We start from the raw sequence: 20,059 nt of genomic DNA on the forward strand, positions 1-20,059 counted from the left end.
CCAAATTGTAAAACCAGCGAGAAGAATACTGGTATCGTGCTCATGAAGGTTTTGTATCCAGTATCATTGATGCACCAACAGTACATTTATCTGATACACAGGTGGAAGTATTCTTCTCAAGAGGCAAACAAAAGGTATTCATGAAGCATCTCCATCACTTCGGCAGTGATTATTCTAAAATGCACACGTGGGACGTATCCATAGTGTAAAAGATCTGTAGATATTTTAGTGTCATGCGTTCCGAAGCTATTTACGAACTGGCTTATTAAAGTTTGATCAATTATACATTGTATCTATCTTGTTAAGGGATAATTATCGCTTTGTTGCAGTACACCAGATTAAGGGGCAGGGTGAAAATTAAAAGTTTCAAAATTCACTGGTAATGATACTAAACATAGTGATGATTACGCCATAACAAGAGAAATATAATCAATCAAACTTGAGTTTAAAAACGTTTTTTGATAATTTTATATACATGTACCTTTTCTATCATACGACATAAATCACCTCAATTCAATGGCACAATTTATTACTACACAGAGTCATATCAAAGATTGTATAAACTCTTTGGCCCGAATTCACAAAGGAGGTTTGTTGACAGGTTTATGTGCGTCATATGACACGTTTTGACTCGTTTTGATGCGTTTCAAACCAAATGCATCGAAACGCGTTATATGACACACATAAACCTAGGTTTGTCGACAAACCTCCTTTGTGAATTTGGGCCTTTAAGTACATCATTATACATGGAAAAGAGATTAATTTTTACAATGTTATACACTTTAACATTTAAGACTCGTTCACCACTGCGTTTTTTTAAAAAGATGACATAAAGTGTAATACGTTCTACGTATCTGTATATTATAACACAGAGCTCAATGAATATGCACAAGTCTTTTTTTGTTGTGCGCAGTTGGCATTCACTTACACATTAAAAGAACCGCAGCATTTTATTTTGCTGCGGTTTGTCGCACCATATATGAACAAGCCTTTACTGTGAGATATGAAACGCAACAATAATTCAAACTCATTGTCATATAGGCACATCATCATTATAAAGTAATTGCTCTGATAATATCTTTGGTTTCATCCGAGTATCGAGGTAGAATGCGTGAGAGGCCAATACACACTGGGTCATAGCTGGGTCAGACTTTGTAGTAGGTTCTGGACCCTGTTTCATAAAACTTGATATCAATAACAAGTTACAAGCTACTGTTATAAGCTACTGAAATCAGGCATCTGATTGGCTGAGAGCAAACTTGATATCAATAACAAGTTACAAGCTACTGTTATAAGCTACTGAAATCAGGCATCTGATTGGCTGAGAGCAAACTTGATATCAATAACAAGTTACAAGCTACTGTTATAAGCTACTGAAATCATGGCATCTGATTGGCTGAGAGAAAACTTGATATCAATAACAAGTTACAAGCTACTGTTATAAGCTACTGAAATCAGGCATCTGATTGGCTGAGAGCAAACTTGATATCAATAACAAGTTACAAGCTACTGTTATAAGCTACTGAAATCAGGCATCTGATTGGCTGAGAGCAAACTTGATATCAATAACAAGTTACAAGCTACTGTTATAAGCTACTGAAATCAGGCATCTGATTGGCTGAGAGCAAACTTGATATCAATAACAAGTTACAAGCTACTGTTATAAGCTACTGAAATCAGGCATCTGATTGGCTGAGAGCAAATTTGTCATAGAAATTTAGCATTTGTTATAGATAACAAGTTTCATGAAACAGGTCCCTGGTATGCTCTCCTCGCTGATTTTCTTTTGAAATTTAATGAAGAAGGTTCACTGCATTCACTGGGCTTTAGAGTCTCCTGTAGCTCTGCAAGGAGAGTCAAATCATGAGAGACAAAATTATATTTGTCTTTCTTTTCTTCATACAATATATCTATTAGTGCACAAGCCATCATGAATTCATAAAAAATTGGGTACGGGCAATATTATATTATGTCAATCTGACATCACTTCATGATTAATGGTTATAATATCCCATGAATAAGGATCTTCATCTACATATATATGTATTGTCTGTTCAAAGCCAGGAGGGTATTAACTCTGTGTTAAAGTATTGAGTAAATATCCCTCAGGCTCCAAACAGACAATATAATGGGCAATTAAGAGTTTTTGTAAGGCCATAATCTACATTGTTTGGATATGAAATACACCCTCATTAATACATGAAAGAGAAAGCCACATTGTGAGGGGAGGGGAATGTAATGCCCCCCCCCCCCCTCCCTCCCTCCCCACTCCCATTTGAAAGAAAAGGTAATGCAGTCACTGTGCATTAGCTTGCTACACAGAGATTTCACTGATTTCACTGTCTCCCCCCCCCCCCCCCACCCTCCCTCTCTCTCTGATAATGCTCAGTCTTGATAAAGTGAAACCTGTCTATAAAGACCACCCAAGAGAGACAAGAAAAGTGTTCTTTATAGGCAGGTGGTCTTTATGTACAGGTTCCTTTAGTACATGTTTCAATAAAGAACCATTTTCAAGGAGAAAAAATGTGGTTTTTGTAGACAGGTGGTCTTTCTATACAGATGGTCTCTAAAGCAGGTTTGACTGTATCAACTTTGCCTCTACTTACTTTGGTTTGTTGCTGTGTAGCATTGGTTGGAGGACCAGTGGGAAGAGCAGCATCCATCCAATAAACCAGACATGTCCAATGTAATACATGGAGGCATAAACCTGAGGGAGAAACCAGAACAGTTATTTAAAATCAATAGACCATAATGCGGCATGATGAGGGCTTGATAAGAGTCATAGAAGGTCGTATTCATGGAAAGAAGAAGAGGGGAAGACCTCGTAAAGGTTTTCTAGACGATGTAATTACAGAAAGTGAAGCAACAGGGTATGAAATGCTGAAACGGATGGCTCAAGACCGAGGAACTTGGAGAGACACTTGATATAAAATTTTGATTGGGTCACTGAACCTGTCATAAACTGACAGAACACTATTGACGATGAGACCAGTTTGTAGATACAATCTGTGAATGCACATATAAAAGTCATTTGTAACAAAATTGTAAAACACATCGAGACTGATATTGAATTTGTGCTCATGAAAGTTTTGTAATCATTATTCATTCATCCATAGACAGCACATTCTCTGTTATACAGTTGAAAGTATTCTTCTCAAGAGGGCAAACAAAAAATATTATGAAGCACCTCCATCACTTTGGTAGTGATTATTCTAATGTGCACAAAATGGGACATCTCCATTTGTAAAAGATGTGTGGATATTTGGGGGTCATTTGTACCAAAGCTAATTACAAACTGGTCTATTGTATCAAATATTTGGATTAGAGCCGATGGGTGGTATTCTCATAAGTTAAGCCGGGACTAAGTCCAGACTAAACAAGAATTTTAGTTCACACTTCCATGGAATGCTAGGTCTCATCTTCCTCCTTTAATATTCATGAGAAAGATAATCTACCAAAGACTTTGTTGAAATTTAGTTCATACTCATTATCTTTTTCTTCCCATTTCATTGCAAAATTATTTTTTTGGAGACTTTTCATTGAAGGATTAAAATAATCTGTACAGGGTAAATGAGTTGGCAACAGGCACTCCATAAAAGTGTGGACTGAGTTCGTACGCGCTAACTTAGTACGCGCTACCATGTGCTGAGCATCAATTTTGATGTATGTTTTCAGCAATATAATTGCCAATTTTCATTATGTGACAAATTGATCTGTCCAGATTTATGTTTCTTGAGAATGTGACATAAAGCTTACATCTAAAAACATCAACAAATCTACTTTTCATTCTTGATTTACGAAAAGCACTAAAAAACATCCAATTTACAAGGGGTATTGAATAATTTAGTTATTAACTGTAGATTGTAAATCACATTGATTACCTGAGTAAATAAGCCCCACTTGCTTAGCTGAAAGCTGATGAGGGCATAGGAAAAGCTGGTCATGACGAATACATTGCAGATCGCCGTCAGCAGAAAAGCTATGACAGGATTGGACATTAAAGAGCCAAATCCGAGCTTTCTCCATACTTTCAGCCACTAAACAGACACAAACCAAAATGCAAAAAGAAAACGTCATGGAATAAACTCCCCATTAAATATCAATAGGAGCCCATTCATCTAATCCTCTTCTGAAGCAACATTGAAAAACCTGAAATTTAAGTTAATGGTATTCTTGCACATATTATGAGGTACTGAAATTTAATATTGTACAGAACTTTGAACCACTCCAAAAGTGCTTTTATGAATTTCTTAAATGTACTGCATGTGCAATTTGTATCAAAGTATCAAATATCAGCACCAAAGTCCTAAGCTTTTGCAACACATTCATGTACCATGTGTAAGCTTGAAAACTATAGAAGGGGCAACAAATATTGTGTGGTTATTGATCCTAAATGACAGTTTGAAACATATATTTTTGTACGGGGGGGGGGTCGACAGAGTCTTATAAGGCTCGAATATCCTCAAATCATTAATCTTATATTTGTAGATACATCCTGTGCATGAGCAGATAAAGGTCCAAGCTTGAAATCCCACTGACACAATCAAAGACAGGCAATCATTATTCATTTACACAACAGTGATTTATTACATAATACAAAGGTAGAAGTAATCTTTAAAACATAAAACTTATTCATTAGGACATCCATCATAAGGCAATGATTATTCTGAAATGCACAAAACCCCATCAAGAAATACACCCTAGTCTCTCAGAGAGTCTTCAGGTGAGGGAAAAGTAAGATAATGACTTTACTAGTTCATCATATGGAGGGGGGGGGGGGGGGTGGGGGGATTTTGGAAAATGCAGTGCACTACATATTCATAAGGCCTGTTGGTCATAAAACTAAAGGCTAATCCTGGTGATTGACAACACCTGTTATTGGGTAAACACCCGAATGGTGTTAAATTTCCCCATGAGAGCCCACTACTATGCATTTCTAAAAGGTCTCTGAATATTTTGTGTCATTTGCACCAATGTGCTTACTGCCAACTTAGAGGATCACATCTTTGTAAGATGTTAGAGGATAATAATTTGAATATTCTTTTGTTAAAGAGAAGGTTGAGTTCTGGGAAGAGGTGAACAATAATTTGTGAGCGTTATCATTGTATTATGCAAGTGTGGAAGAACATCAGAGAAAAATGTTCCCTGAAAAGCATGGCTCTTCAAATGCCTTAACATTCTAAATATGGCATGTAACATCATGAAAATCAGGAAAGAGTTTTATGCTACTTGTTTGTGTAGTCCCATATACATCTTTCTGTGTACAGTGCTTGTAACTTTACCAAGATGGGCCAAATTTCTTATCATTTTGATGATTCCAGAACCTTGCAATACACACCAATACTTACATGCTACATGATCAACCTTTTCTGATCCATTCCACACCTTTTCTTTCACAATGCAATTGCATAAGCAGAACTCAACTTTATCTTCAAAGGTACTATGTCCCATTTGCAGGCCAAAAAAATGAAAAAGTTAAATTCCAACTGCTTTTGAAGAATAATACTAATTTAGAACTTCCCTAAAAAAGGTGGGGCTTGAAAATGTCTTCAAGTGGGAAAATAACGACTATTAGTTGTCAAATCGACTTTAGGGCTATAGAGCCCAAAAGTAATAGTCTTGATTTTCAGACAATTGTACCGAATGGTCATACGTTTTATGCTGCGCAAAGATTCAATCAGTTTAATCTTGGCCATCACAAGAAGTGGGTTATTGATGTAGACAAATGCTCATGTACCCTTTACAACTCTTTTCATGTATGTTATTACCAAAGAAGAAAAAAAGCCAGTCAGTCACTCAATTGTGTCTGACAGTAAAGTCTAGCAAGTAAGCGGGTTTCCTTGCATAATTTGAATATGAGGACACTGCTAACCAAAGAAGAAAAAAAGCCAGTCAGTCACTCAATAGTGTCTGACAGTAAAGTCTAGCAAGTAAGCGGGTTTCCTTGCATAATTTGAATATGAGGACACTGCTAACGTTTAAATTTCACAGATAGGACATACATGACATATTCATAATTCCAGCAAAGTTCTACAGCATTTGAGGTTGGCTGCAAAAGGGACATAGTACCTTTAAGGAATGACTCACCTGCTCGTCAAATGTGAGAGTGAATAATTGGAAGAGGAAGCAATGGAAGTACCCGATGTAGACGCCATGCCACAGAGCAAGGAACATCAGAGTAACAAACTGAGACAGCTGTCTGTTGCCCAGGAATTTCAAACGCTTATACACGCATCTACAAGATGGAAATAGTGAGAGTAAAATGTAGAGCATCCAGAAGAAGTTGAAATTATGAACAATGATAGTAATGATAACAAAAACAACAACAATAACAAATAAATATTATACAGTAGGCTTGCCGTTGCGCCATGAAAGAGAGAAGGGGGATTGGGGATAAGCAGCATCTAAATAATAATATTTGTATAGCACTAGATACTAATCTTTCCTAGCACTGCACTATTTTTACCCCATCTTTGGTCAAGCTACCCCCTAAAAGGCAGGCACCCATTTACATCACCAGGATGGAGAGAGTCAGATATAGATTAATGTCTTGCCAAAGAATATTAGTGCCAAGGCAGAGATTCCGAACCTGTTCCTAACACATAACTCACACTAGTATAACAAATTATAATGGTAAAATAGTCAATTGCATTTAACACCAACCTAAAATTAACATGCCTATTGATTTTGTGCTTTCAAACAACTTAAGCCACAAAGAATTTAAATGAACACGCCTTCAATTGTCTCTTCCTATACTGATAACAGGAAGTCTTAAGAACATTTCTGTCTTTAAACACGCTACTTTCTGATAACTGCAGTTTACATGAACATCAAAGAGTAATGTCTGGTTTTAAAATAATTTTTGTTGCGATACTCCTGTTCGGGGTGGACTTCCCCTTTAAACACTAGTGCTTGAGAAACACGATACTTACCTTCCGGCCCACTTGCTGGTATTGGTGTTGTAATTAGACACCAAACCCCTGAAGGTCCCTGCCGTCTCAAGGCCATATACATTCATGTTGGCACTGCCTTTCCACTCTGCCTTCCCTTCTGTATCAAGACCACTATAAGCAATGCCAGTCATGATACTTGCACCTTCCTGAAGATGGGAAGAAACATGATGACAATGATGATTATGAAGATCATCATTATTATTTCTTTATTGCAACCGAATCTCAAGGTTGAATTTCAAATAAAAATAAAAATACAAACAGATAGCTAATGGTAGAAATAATGTACATAAAGTCAAAGAAACTGTTGAATCTGATAGATCAATAGATGAATAACAGTGTGCTACTGTACGTTTGTCTATAAATTGAGCAATAATAATGGAAATTCAAGTTTAGCTTGAATTTCATTCTGTAATACGTCACAACATTGCCAATTTGTACTTCATTAATTGCAACTTCAGAAATTCATAACCTGAATATTTTTAATCGGATACTGCTCAAACTTTCACTAAGCTTCTTCTCTCAGTTTTCTGCTTTAATTAAAACCAACTAAACATTAGGGTGGACTTCCCCTTTAAAGGTACTATGTCCCTTTTGCAGCCAACCTCAAATGCTGTAGAACTTTGCAGGAATTATGAATGTGTCATGTATGTCCTATCTGTGAAATTTAAACGTTAGCAGTGTCCTCATATTCAAATTATGCAAGGAAACCTGTTTACTTGCTAGACTTCACTGTCAGACACTATGGAGTGACTGACTGGCTTTTTTCTTCTTTGGTAATAACATACATGAAAAGAGTTGTAAAGGGTACATGAGCATTTGTCTACATCAATAACCCACTTCTTGTGATGGCCAAGATTAAACTGATTGAATCTTTGCGCAGCATAAAACGTATGACCATTCGGTACAATTGTCTGAAAATCAAGACTATTACTTTTGGGCTCTATAGCCCTAAAGTCGATTTGACAACTAATAGTTGTTATTTTCCCACTTGAAGACATTTTCAAGCCCCACCTTTTTTAGGGAAGTTCTAAATTAGTATTATCTTTCAAATGCAGTTGGGATTTAACTTTTTCATTTTTTTGGCCTGCAAATGGGACATAGTACCTTTAACCTGGTAGTCTAGCTAGGCCCTCATAGGGATTATTTGGGGAGTTTACTTGGGTCTGAAGTCTTACCGCAAGCAGGAACACTCCTCCGTATCTGGCTCTGTACGAAGTCCCCCAAAGATACACAGTAAAGAGCTTGTGTAGAAGATTTTTCCTCTGTGTTGTGGAAAAAACCAAAAGCAAATCATGAATCATTACCCAACAGACCAATGGAGTGGGTAGATAAATATGAATATCACATTCAGTTAGTTAAATCACTCCTTTTTTTAAAATCTTACAAAGAGGTTTTTGCAAGCTAGAGCTTCAAAAACTATTTTGGGATTTCTTTATACTTGCAATAAAGAGTGGTTCTGCGTGCACTAAACAATAGAGTTGGATCCTGGCATGAAGGATTGATAATACGCTGTAAAATCCCAATGTATTGGTACCTTATAGGGAGGAGATTGGCAAACAATTGATATTAGTGAACGAGAACATTGCCCGAATCGATACACAAAGTGATCAGTGATCAAACACACAGGCCCGAATTCACAAAGGAGGTTTGTCGACAAACCTTGGTTTTCGTACGTCATATGACGCGTTTTACGCGTTTTTTACAAACCTGGTTTGTAAAGAACAAAAGGAGGTTTGGCGAAACAAAAGGAGGTTTGAGCTCAAACCTTGGTCTGAGCTCAAACCTTGCTTTGTGAATTCGGGCCATAGTGTAGAACATTAATACACCGAAAAAAGAAAGATACGTGTAAGAAAGTTAGGTATAGAAAGTTCTTGAAAAGAGCTCTGCTAAAGATAAAAACATTGTTGCATAGAAATCTCCTGTTTACTACACAATTTTTATTTAAAGCCTATCTACACTAGCTTGGCCAGGAGGGATTAGACCTCCCTGCATGGTCACTGGCAGGTGGTTATTTCATCAAATCAGCTCTCAATAAACATAAGAAAAAGGGGACCATGGGGAATCAATGTGTACCGCTTAGGCATTGTTGGTTATATAGAGGGCACAAGTAGCTACAGGTAGTGCAGTCACGTTTAAAACAGCTCTCATGAATGATGTATCAACTATCAAATAATTTCCTTTTTTTCAAATTGAAAGGTGAAAAGAAATAATAATTTGAATCCTACCGTGAATTCTTCAGTCATGAAGTGTGCATCAGGCATTATGAGATTGAGGCCGACTCCCACACACACATAGATGACACCAAAGCAGAATCGATTGATGGAATAACGAGCATTGGACGGATGCTTCTGTTCCCATTCAGGTATAAGGCGATTGTTGGTGTAGTCAAGATACAGTCGCATGGAGAACTGATAGGTGGACAAAGAAACGGAAAACATTGATTTTCACAAGACAGATATGGTCAAAACATTAAAAGTTACGGTCTCATGAAGTGTACAAACATTTATGATAAAAGATAACATTTATGAAAAACACATTTTAAATGATAATTTATTGTGATATATATACAGTGTTCCATGGAATCACACTTCACATTTTTTTTTTAAACTACAGGAATATGGATATATGCTCCAAACATCTTGAACTTTTAGTGTACACTCAAGCCTGTCTACCGTATATCCACTGAAGGCCATCAAAGGGAAATATATGTAGATAAAGTGTGGCTACTGACAAAAAAGCAGGCTTTTTTGATAGGTTCTACACCACATACATCTTGCTACAGAGAAAAAAATTCTGTGGCCACTATAGACAGGTGGCCTTTTCTGAGTGGTGGCCACTTTGACACGTTTGACTGTTTTAGGGTGCAGTTTAGGCAGGATTTCTTGTAAGATATCTTACATGTAAATATATTCTTACTAACTGTTAGAAAGTTCTCAACTTATAAACACTAGAAGGGGTCATAACATTTCAAGTAAAGACCTAGTGTTGGAGTCTTGTGATCTACAAATCGCTATAAACAAATGTTTGATCGAGCGGTAGAGGAAACATAGGAACATACCTAACTAAACATAACTAACCAAACGTAACTTTCAACTAAACATAAATAAACATAAATAACTAAACAAATAGAAACAAATTGAATCTTCAAATCACTTTTAACAAAAGTTTGATCAAGCAGGACAGAAAAAATATGAACATACCTGAGGGCCGGCTAAGAATCCTCCAAAGAAAAGACAGAAACCTCCCATCTCCAGTAACGATGGGGCACGAGTCAAATAGTGCTGTTGTTGCTCTGCACTCAATTTATCCTGATGTATAATCGAAAAGAAGAAGAAGAGAATGATCACATGATAATTGAAAAAAATGTTGAACACACATACAATTAGACCCAAGTTGTTAGGATTCGTTAACCAGACCGAGCTGTGATGATCACAGACCAGCGCCATGTTTCATAAAACTTGTTATCCATATAAACAAATGCTGAAATTATATGACAAATTGGCTCTCACCCAATCACATGCCAGGATTGCAGTAGCTTATAACAATTGATGTAGCATGCTATTGAGAACAAGTTTTATGAAACAGAGCCCAGAATCGTTTTTCTCTCATCCAACAAACCAATTTCTACATGTAGGACAATAGTGTACAGATGAGTAAGCATTGACTTAGTTCATACCTACGACTTGGCTTGTACAGATCAGAAGGATGACGAGAAATGCACGCATCACACAAGGTGAAATTTCATTCCACGGTTCATTCTCCCCCAAAATAGATGTTTGAATTCTTTGGGCTCCTGTTTTGCTTTCACAGCAGTGAATTTATCTTGAGTGCTTTTCTTCTAAATCGTATATGGCCATGTGTGGTCATTTTCAAGATCACGACAGACAATTTACGGTCGTGATTATGACTCAGTCCTGGGGGGGTGTTTCACAAAGATCCTAAGTAGAAATTAACACTAAGTTGGACTTAAAAATTATGGACAGCCATTGGAGCCTTAAAATGAAATATATTCAAAAGCAGAAATTCAAGTATTTTAGACTTTTTATAAATTCCACATCAAGAACATAGAATCTCCCATGATAATAGAAAATATGAATGATTTGAATCAACATTTTATGTCTTTTAAAATAACTTTTACAAAATGTTTTCAAGGAAGCTAATGGCTTTCCATAATTTTTAAGTCCAACTTAGAGATAAGTTCAACTTAGGATCTTTGTGAAACACCCCCCAGGGCACCGTCTTATAAAGAGTTGCGATTGATTGATTTGGATCAATCACAAGTCCTCCAATCAATCCAAAGTTTGCTGTCTCCTATCTCTTATGTTCATAGTTGCGATTACAATAAACTCTTTATAAGGCGAGGTCCTGGTGTACAAGGAATTAGTTAAAATAACGGGTTGATGCATTCTTTCAGGACAGTTCTAAGATTTTGAGTACATCCCTCCTCTCTCCCTCCCTCCCTCCCTCCCTCTCTCTCTGTAAGAAAATGAACTATATATTGAGGCACAGTGGCACACATATTTGGTCCAGAGACCTTATAAGGACACCAATATAATAACTGCTCCGCTCACCTTTGACTTTTAACCATCATAGAGGTCAAGTGTCACTCCTATGACCTTTAGAACCATGACCTTATAAGGACACCAATATGATAACTGCTCCACTCATCTTTGACTTCTGACCATCATAGAGGTCAAGTGCCACTCCTATGAACTTTAGAACCATGACCTTATAAGGACACCAATATGATAACTGCTCCACTCACCTTTGACTTTTGACCATCATAGATGTCAAGTGCCACTCCTATGAACTTTAGAACCATGACCTTATAAGGACACCAATATGATAACTGCTCCACTCACCTTTGACTTCTGACCATCATAGAGGTCAAGTGCCACTCCTATGACCTTTAGAACCATGATACAATGAGGTGTATCCCAGAGCACATCATGTGTCCCATCAGAGATTGATACTGTTCCAATAAGGAAGTATATCTGTGGGGGGAAATGGAGAGAAGAAAATAAAAATGGGCCAGCATGCCCTATCCATAAAGGCATATCAACATAGAGGGGGAGGGGGAGGAAAAACAATTCACATGCCCACCGAAAGGAGGGGGGGGGGATAAAGATATTTTTCATATGTACATCATACTATCCATGGTTCAAGGACTTGAGCAGCTTTTGATCACTCTGTCCTGCCTCCCAATTCAGCCAATCCTTGATCGGCCTTTGCTTCATAATTCAAGTAGTCACTAGTCACAATGGCAAGTACAGTGTATGAATGATTCATGTTTTCTGATTATCTTGGAAGCCACTTTGAAAAGCAGATTTGAAATCAATTCAAAGCTAACTTCTGCACACTTTACTAAATGGTACAAATCTACATGTATGTCAATGGACAAAAAACAACTACACTGTATGTACAATGCCTTTGCTTGCTTGCTAGGTGCCTTTTCTGTTCCGGACATTGGCAATCAAGGCATTCCATCTACAACTATCTCTGGTTCTTTGTAAAGTGACGTTACTTCTGTTACCAGCCAGCCAAATGAACTTATCCATTATAAATGCTGAATAGTACACGAAGCTATATTAAGATTATAAGAAAAGACAGGATGCTTAAAGAATCATGGTAAAACATGTAACTTACAATGTACCTTTCCTTGCCATTTACTAATTACGTGTACTGTACCATGAACTTTCTACTTTCTATCTATCTATTACATGTATATCTTTACATCTCTATCTATGTGTAAATATCTATCTACAATGTATCTTTCTGTCTGTCTACAATACATGTATCTTTAATCTATTTCTTAGCCTATCTTCCATAATAGCTGGAAGCGAGTAACTGTGTAAAAAATCACTTGGCTTCAGGAAGTTCACAGGGGTGGCCGAAAGCTTGCCTACTAAATTTTAAGGTTGGTAGAAGCTTAAACTACACCTTTTGAAATTCATTTGTTAACTATATCAATGGAACAGATGTCTTTCTTTGTGAAAAAGCAGCTATAAAAATGCCCTCCACGTGCCTTTTGCAAAGATGCCTTTATTAAAGTCACTCACCATGTTCCATAGGAAAGAAAGCACCACTGATGTTACACTGCCTCCAGCCACAGCCAGAAGGAGGTAGTTGAAAAGAACTGTGATAACAAAATGCAATGTCTGCATCCCTGTGAAAAAGAGAAAAGAATTATGAAGATATATATTTTATATCCACTTTAAAATGATAATAACATTGAATGCCTTTTTAGCTACACTTGTTCTGAATAATGACTTAAATGTACTTAAATGCATATACACACCAGTAAACAAGCCAGGGCCCCATTTCACAAAAACGTACCATTGATGGTCCAATTGTTAGATGAACTTCTCCTACATGTGTATATCTCTGTATTTGAAAAGGTAATTTCAGTGCTGTAAGACTCTGTACCAGTTGTTAAAATAGCTGTACCCAATACTTGCATCTTAGTACTAAAATAAATCACCATCATATTTATATTCATTGAATTGTTTCTAATGTTTGAAAAGTTTACAGGGCTATCCAACCCTTGGAATAAGTTCATTTGTATGAAAGCAGAAAAATAAGAAAAACAGAATTGCAACGGTTTAAAATAAATCGGACTAATAATAAGAAAGTTAAGAATGTTTGAAATATGAGATCACTATGTCGATGACTCTATAGATGTGAATCTCAAATTGGCAGTTTGGTCAGTGAAATGTGACGTAATTGTGGTTAACTCTCCTGTTTGTTGTGTACAAAAATATCATTAATTTCTCTTTTTCTGTTAAGTGCCTTCTCCCGGGGGGGGGGGGGGGCATACTACTAAAATCATTTTATGGGTACAGTAACTGGGATAGGATATTTTAAAAGTCCCCTAAAGAGTAAAGACCCTCCTGAGCCATACATTTTTTTAAATTGAAATTTTAGTCATTTTTTGTGTGGGAACAAATGGAAAAGTTGTCTGCCATTACATCACAGAGACATTACCAATTTAGCCAACTTAAAGACCCCCACACCAACAGTGATTACAACTTTAACAAATTCAAAAATTATCCCATTTTTTGTCGGATTTCATTCAAAGTTTAAAGCTTTCAATGGTCGACTCTTTTTGTTTTCATCTAGAGTAGTTTGCTATTGATGTTAGATTTCCCTTTAATCTATCTATTCCTTTAAACTCTACAACCCTTTTTTTTATAAAATTAGTGCAATCTTGCTATCATAACAAAGACCAATCTAAGATGACCTTTACTCTCTGGGAGATATTAGACTACAAAATCAGCAAACAAGCTTGAAGTCCATGCCTCAGAAGATACTAGAGATACATGTAGTGTACAATGATCTGGTTTTCATTAACTTAAACCTCAGAGCCTGCTATTATCCCTCTTATCTATAGAGCTGCCATGCAAACTGATACTAAGTCTGAAGTTAAAGATAAACTTTAGTACCGGTAATGCGATTGCATTGTGAAAGAAAAGGTGTGGAAAGGATCAGAAACATTTGATCATGTAGCATGTAAGTATTGGTGTGCACTGCAAGGTTCTGGAGTCATCAAAATCATAATAAATTTGACTGAGTCTTGGTAAAGTAACAAGCACTCACATAGAAAGCTATATATGGGACAACACACATGGTGTCGGGGATAGTACTACCTTGATTTCCTTGTCTTTCTATGCTCATTACTCAGCCAGTATACATTTTCTTCCAAAATTGTTTGGCACATGTCATTTATTTGTAATCTTGAACATTCAGTGTAAGTTTCATTTGATTATGTGAGAATTATTTTTTTTTTTTTTTACCAGTACTGGAGTTTATCTTTAATGATACTATTGGTCCTTGCATATTTAAGTTCATTAGTGTGAGAATGGGTTAGTTCAATCTGCTGAATTACACACTATCCAGTAAATTTAGGTACTGAAATAACACTGAACAGTGCCAGGAATTTTGTTCTAGAGTATATACTGATGGTCAAGAGCTATGTTCGGAATTCCCATTCGAGAAGATGTTAACTGATACTTTTTCACACTGGTTTTGCTTAACCCCGTACTTTGCTTAGCCCCGTACTATCCGTAACCCCGGACTATTTTTTTGGCTTTTCACACACGCTGTTTTTGGTCCCGTACTAGCGCCTATTCCGGAATAAGATAATTCCCGCTGTTCTCACTGCATTTCGTTAACCCCGGATATCGTGTATGTTATGATTGGACATACTTCGCATCTATTGGCTATCTGGCCAGCTGCGATACGCTCCATTGCGTAGTACCGGACTATTTTTCGTTTCTGTTCTCATTCATTTGCTTAGCACTGCAATTGCGGGTTAGCAGGAGTTAGCACCACAATTGCGGAGTTAGCCCTGCTATTTTGCAGGGTTAGTTAACCCCGTACTATAGGTGGGGTTAGCCAACTTTAGCCCACTTTGGTAAAAACCAGTCTGAACAGAAAGTGGAATAGGCTTAACCCCGTACTATAGGTGGGGCTAAGACCCCCCCCCCCCTTAACCCCACCTATAGTACGGGGTTAAGCAAAATATTGCCAGTGTGAAAACAGTATTAGTAGAGTGCGAGACCAAGTCTGGCGAATTTGCCAGAATTTTGTAGTCAAACAAACTTCCATTCAAAACGGCCACACAGTTTTGGACTGTCAATATGACTAAGAATGAGAAAATGTGGATTTGCCCAAATCTCTAATGATGTAAATTTATTACAAAATGTAGACCATCGGTATCTTCAAATATGTAATTCCAAATTACAATTTCGATCACACTCTCCAGTTCTCGACCTATTGTATGGAAACCGGAAGTACCTTTGCCAAATATACCCATGGCTGGTGCTGCCCTCTATGGCCAAGTACCATAGTTGCGCTATATAGCGAGAACTGTACTTACCAAAGTTAAAGTATGATAAGCCCAATCCAAGGGCAATGAAGAATAGGTGCTGGATATTAGATGGGGCATGGTGGAGAAGGTTTCTGGGTATGAAGGCAAGTAGGTAACCTGGAATGAAAAGAACAAATCAAATTGAATAAAATGATGAAATTTAATTATGTTACAACTAGTAAATAAAACTCAATCATACAATTCAATTCATGTACATGTAAATCATTCAGGGTCTATTTTGGCCATTTTGAATAATATTCATTGGCGCTATAGTGTACCTTCACACCGTGCACCTAAAATGCGATTCTGATAAATAAAATCGAAGGAAAAAATCTATTTAATAGCAAACTCTGAACTTCAGAGGCAGGTTTCTACTGTTCTACATTTCAAAAAATAAAATGGAAGCTCTCATTACCAATCATGTGAAAGAATATGTTTTGAGTAATACATGATAACAATTTTGCCGGGAAACTGCCTACCAATTGATATATTTGGTAAATTAGTTGATCTATTGGTGTGTGAGAGATAAAAACGCACGTGTCGCGCACCTGTGCGTAGTCCCATATACATCTTTCTGTGTACAGTGCTTGTAACTTTATGAAGACTGGGCCAAATTTCTTATCATTTTGATGATTCCAGAACCTTGCAGTACATCTATGCTATAGATGATCAACCTTTTCTGATCGATTTCACAACGATTCTTTCACCATGCCATCGCATGCATTATGATGCATAACTGGGGCGGTATTCTGAACCCTGTGTTATCTCTGATATTGTTGTATCTTTGGAGATAAGATAAAGTTGGTATTCTGAACATTGTTGTAACTTTTGTTGTATCTTTTGTTGTATCTTTTCTCTCATCTCCAGGCCTCTCGCCAAGAAATTAAAAACGCGTGGCGCGACCCGAGGGAAAATTTGACCTCCCCCCCCCCCCCCCCCCAAAAAAAAAAAAAAAAAAAAAAGTAAAAAATTTGATTTTTTTTTTTTTTTTTTTTTTTTTTTTTTTTTTTTTTTAATTTAAATTTATTTTTTACAAGTATTACAAGTAATTTGATGAATTTTTAATACCATACCTGCCAACCCTTACGAATAATTCAGAATATTCTGTTTTTGGGGATTTCTAGGACCAGAAATTCCGGAATTTTCTGATTTTTCAACAAACAAAAAAAACAAAAAAAATGATTTTTTTTTTTTTTTTTTTTTTTTTTTTTTTTTTTTTTTTTTTTAAGAACGCGTGGCGCTAGGTCGGGCCCATCAGGAACGCGTGGCGCACGCGCCACGCGTTATCTGTGTACGCGAGAAAATGGCACTTATCCTCATTTGCATATGCGCACGAGAGATAATATGACAAGATAAATGGTAACCTGAAAATTGTTGTATCTTTTATCTTATCTTATCTTGCATGGTATTTACAACAATATTTACAACAGGTAGGGGGTTGTTGTATCTTTCGTGGTGATATAATGGCGGCAATATTTCTTGCCCAGAATTAACTTCGTGCCAATAGACGAGTTAGACCGGAAACATCACAGATGAGAACTTTCTAAGAAATTACATGCTAGGATATGATGATTTTAATGCTCAGCTCATCTAAGTGAAAGCGTGACCTGTCTTCATGATCCACGTGCCACAGCGCATTATGATGACACGTATAATAAGCGCTAAATTAACTAATTACGCCCGAGATTAGTATGCGCTGGGCGCATCTTCAGTATGGCATAAAGTACTCCTATTGGTTGACCTACTTATCATGCTTACATGTATATAAAATAGATCTTGATTGGTAGGGTCCATAAAAATGGGCGTGTACGTCAAAGACCGTCAAAGATAAGATAGAGGCGGTCCTTCAAGAGCTAGATCTAGGGATAAAATGATTTTCAGAATACCAACTTACAACAATATTAGCGCTGTGTTATCTCTGGGAGATACAACAAAAGATAACACAAAACTTACAACAATGTTCAGAATACCGCCCCTGGTCTCTATCTTTAACCACCAATTATTTAATTCTCGCTACCCCAAATAGCGATTCTGCCGAGATCCGGGGAAAATCCTGAAAACGCGCATTGCATTATGGGATAGCTTTTCGACATTACAGCTTCCTGTGCAGGCGTTCGTGATCACAACCCTCTCTTTCACGGTAGAGTTTAACGGCCTTTTGTGCTAAAGTCACTAATTCTGCCCGAAGCTTTCCATTGCATATTATAATCTGTACAAATTACACTGATTGGCATCGATTTTAGCGTGCGTGAAAACTCTGCACAGCGAACACAGGCGCTAGCGCCAGCGGGATGGGACTCTATACCGGAAGTTGTAGTGACGACCCGAGAGAGTGAAAATTACCTCGTCTCGCGAATTTCGAGATTTTCGTACCTATTTAGGGTAGCGAGAATTGATCATGTTGCTTGTTGACAATTGATTTTTGGATTTAGATCTAGACTTAAGATCTAGATCTAGATCTAAATTACTTTTACTTTACAGTCAGGCCGGTAGTCTTCAAATTTGATTATTAAGAATACACTAAAGACATTTGCATTCACTGAAACTAAACTAATGTTAAATGAAATGGTCGACACTTATGTCTTTCGAGAAAACACCTTATGCGCTTACGGCTCATGCAGTCTAGGTCTAGTCTCCCTGTTTGAGAAAGCCCACTCCCCTGCACCGTGAACTACATCGTGACCGCGCCAGGCCTGCCCCGCCCTCCAGGCCCGCGGGTGCGGTACATTGAGACAATGTTTGTTGTTGTCACTCTCATCTTTTGTTCCAACAGTACACTTTTCTTACCGATCAATACACTTATGAAAAAGCGCAGGGTTGAATCTGAAAATCCTAGTAGTTGCGCTGAAACATGAATGGTTTGGTGCACAAAGCCCAAATCACTGGATATTCCCTCTTCTTCCATGGTAGATGAACATAAATCCCCGCATAAATCCCCCGATCGTTCCAAGTCTGTAAGTCGAAATTACAGCATTCAGATCATGCGCCGCGCGCCCCAGTGGTGGTGCAGCATGCAGTGCATATATTGCACGCGTTGCACGGCATGTCAATATGAGAGCGACAATATAATATTCTCACGACATCCATAATCATCCAATGTATCATTTGTGAAGATGACAAGCGCGTAGCCAGGATTTCATTTTAGGGGGGGCGGTAATGAGCACGCGAAGCGTGCGAATCACTTAAAGAGCGCGAAGCGCGCTCCCTAGGGGGGTGGGTGCAGGGAGGGGGGAGTTTCCCCCCTCCCGCGCGAAGCGCGGAAGCTTTGAAAGAAGACGATTCGTTGTACCTTTCTCGACTCATAATCCTTGTCTGAATTCAGTCCCTCCCCTCTCTCGCGCGAAGCTTTGACGTTTCATTAAATTATTAGAGAAAGAAGACGATTCGTTGTACCTCTCTCGACTCTTAATCCTTATCTGTATTCAGTCCCTCCCCTCTCTCACGCGAAGCTTTGACGTTTCATTAAATTATTAGAGAAAGAAGACGATTCGTTGTACCTTTCTCGACTCTTAATCCTTGTCTGAATTCTGTTCCCCCACCCCCCCCCCCCCCCCTCTCTGAAGCTTTGACGTTTCATTAAATTATTAGAGAAAGAAGACGATTCGTTGTACCTCTCTCGACTCTTAATCCTTATCTGTATTCAGTCCCTCCCCTCTCTCACGCGAACAGTGGCGTACCTGGGGTACTCCGTCAGGGGGGGCAAGCGACCGAAACAAACAAAAAAGGCGATGCTAATTTTCACTTCTGGCGAGCGAGCGAGCGAGCAAAAAAAAATCTTTAAGTAACGTTTGGTATGTAAACTGGTATTGTTGCAAGTTGGGGTGGGAACATTCACTTGTTAGCGACGTTAATTTCATTTTTTTGCAAACGAGCGTAGCGAGCAAGAAAAAATCACTCTTTTTTTGATAATTGCCACTTAAACTTGGTTCAATTGTCCCATGCAGGGCGCGGGAACAATATTGTGTTTATGGTGATTTCAAACCCATTTTAGCTAGCGAGCCTAAATACATCTTTCTCTCAATGAATTGCTATATAAAATTTGTTTCATTGTTGCAGGTCGGGGGCGGGCACAATCGTGTTTAAGGCAATGTCAATCCCATTTTGGCGGGAAGGCAACCCCCTACATTTATCTTTTTAATGATATTGTAGCAGGTTAGTGGTGCGCACATAATTCCACGAGCTAGCGAAAAAAAATCACTTCTCGTTTATAGGGAAAATACGGTACATAAAACTTAGG

The 20,059-nt window shown here is 37.8% G+C and overlaps 1 protein-coding gene across 1 annotated transcript; it reads right to left on the minus strand.

Annotated features, from left to right (window-relative positions):
- Positions 1–1,698: 1,698 nt before the first annotated feature.
- LOC115924721 (lysophospholipid acyltransferase 5-like) lies at positions 1,699–18,818 on the minus strand. The gene is made up of 12 exons (XM_030987492.1): positions 18,610–18,818; positions 15,832–15,939; positions 13,013–13,119; positions 11,816–11,947; positions 10,154–10,261; positions 9,179–9,361; positions 8,129–8,215; positions 6,933–7,099; positions 6,088–6,235; positions 3,882–4,037; positions 2,607–2,707; positions 1,699–1,844 (listed from the first exon to the last, which is right to left on the minus strand). The coding sequence occupies exons 1-12, from the start codon at positions 18,725–18,727 to the stop codon at positions 1,817–1,819; spliced, it is 1,443 nt and encodes a 480-aa protein (XP_030843352.1). The 5' UTR covers positions 18,728–18,818; the 3' UTR covers positions 1,699–1,816.
- Between the last annotated feature and the right edge of the window lie 1,241 nt (positions 18,819–20,059).

This window comes from Strongylocentrotus purpuratus, unplaced genomic scaffold, assembly GCF_000002235.5.
Source record: "Strongylocentrotus purpuratus isolate Spur 01 unplaced genomic scaffold, Spur_5.0 spur5_scaffold_16, whole genome shotgun sequence".
Lineage (NCBI taxonomy): Eukaryota > Metazoa > Echinodermata > Echinoidea > Camarodonta > Strongylocentrotidae > Strongylocentrotus > Strongylocentrotus purpuratus.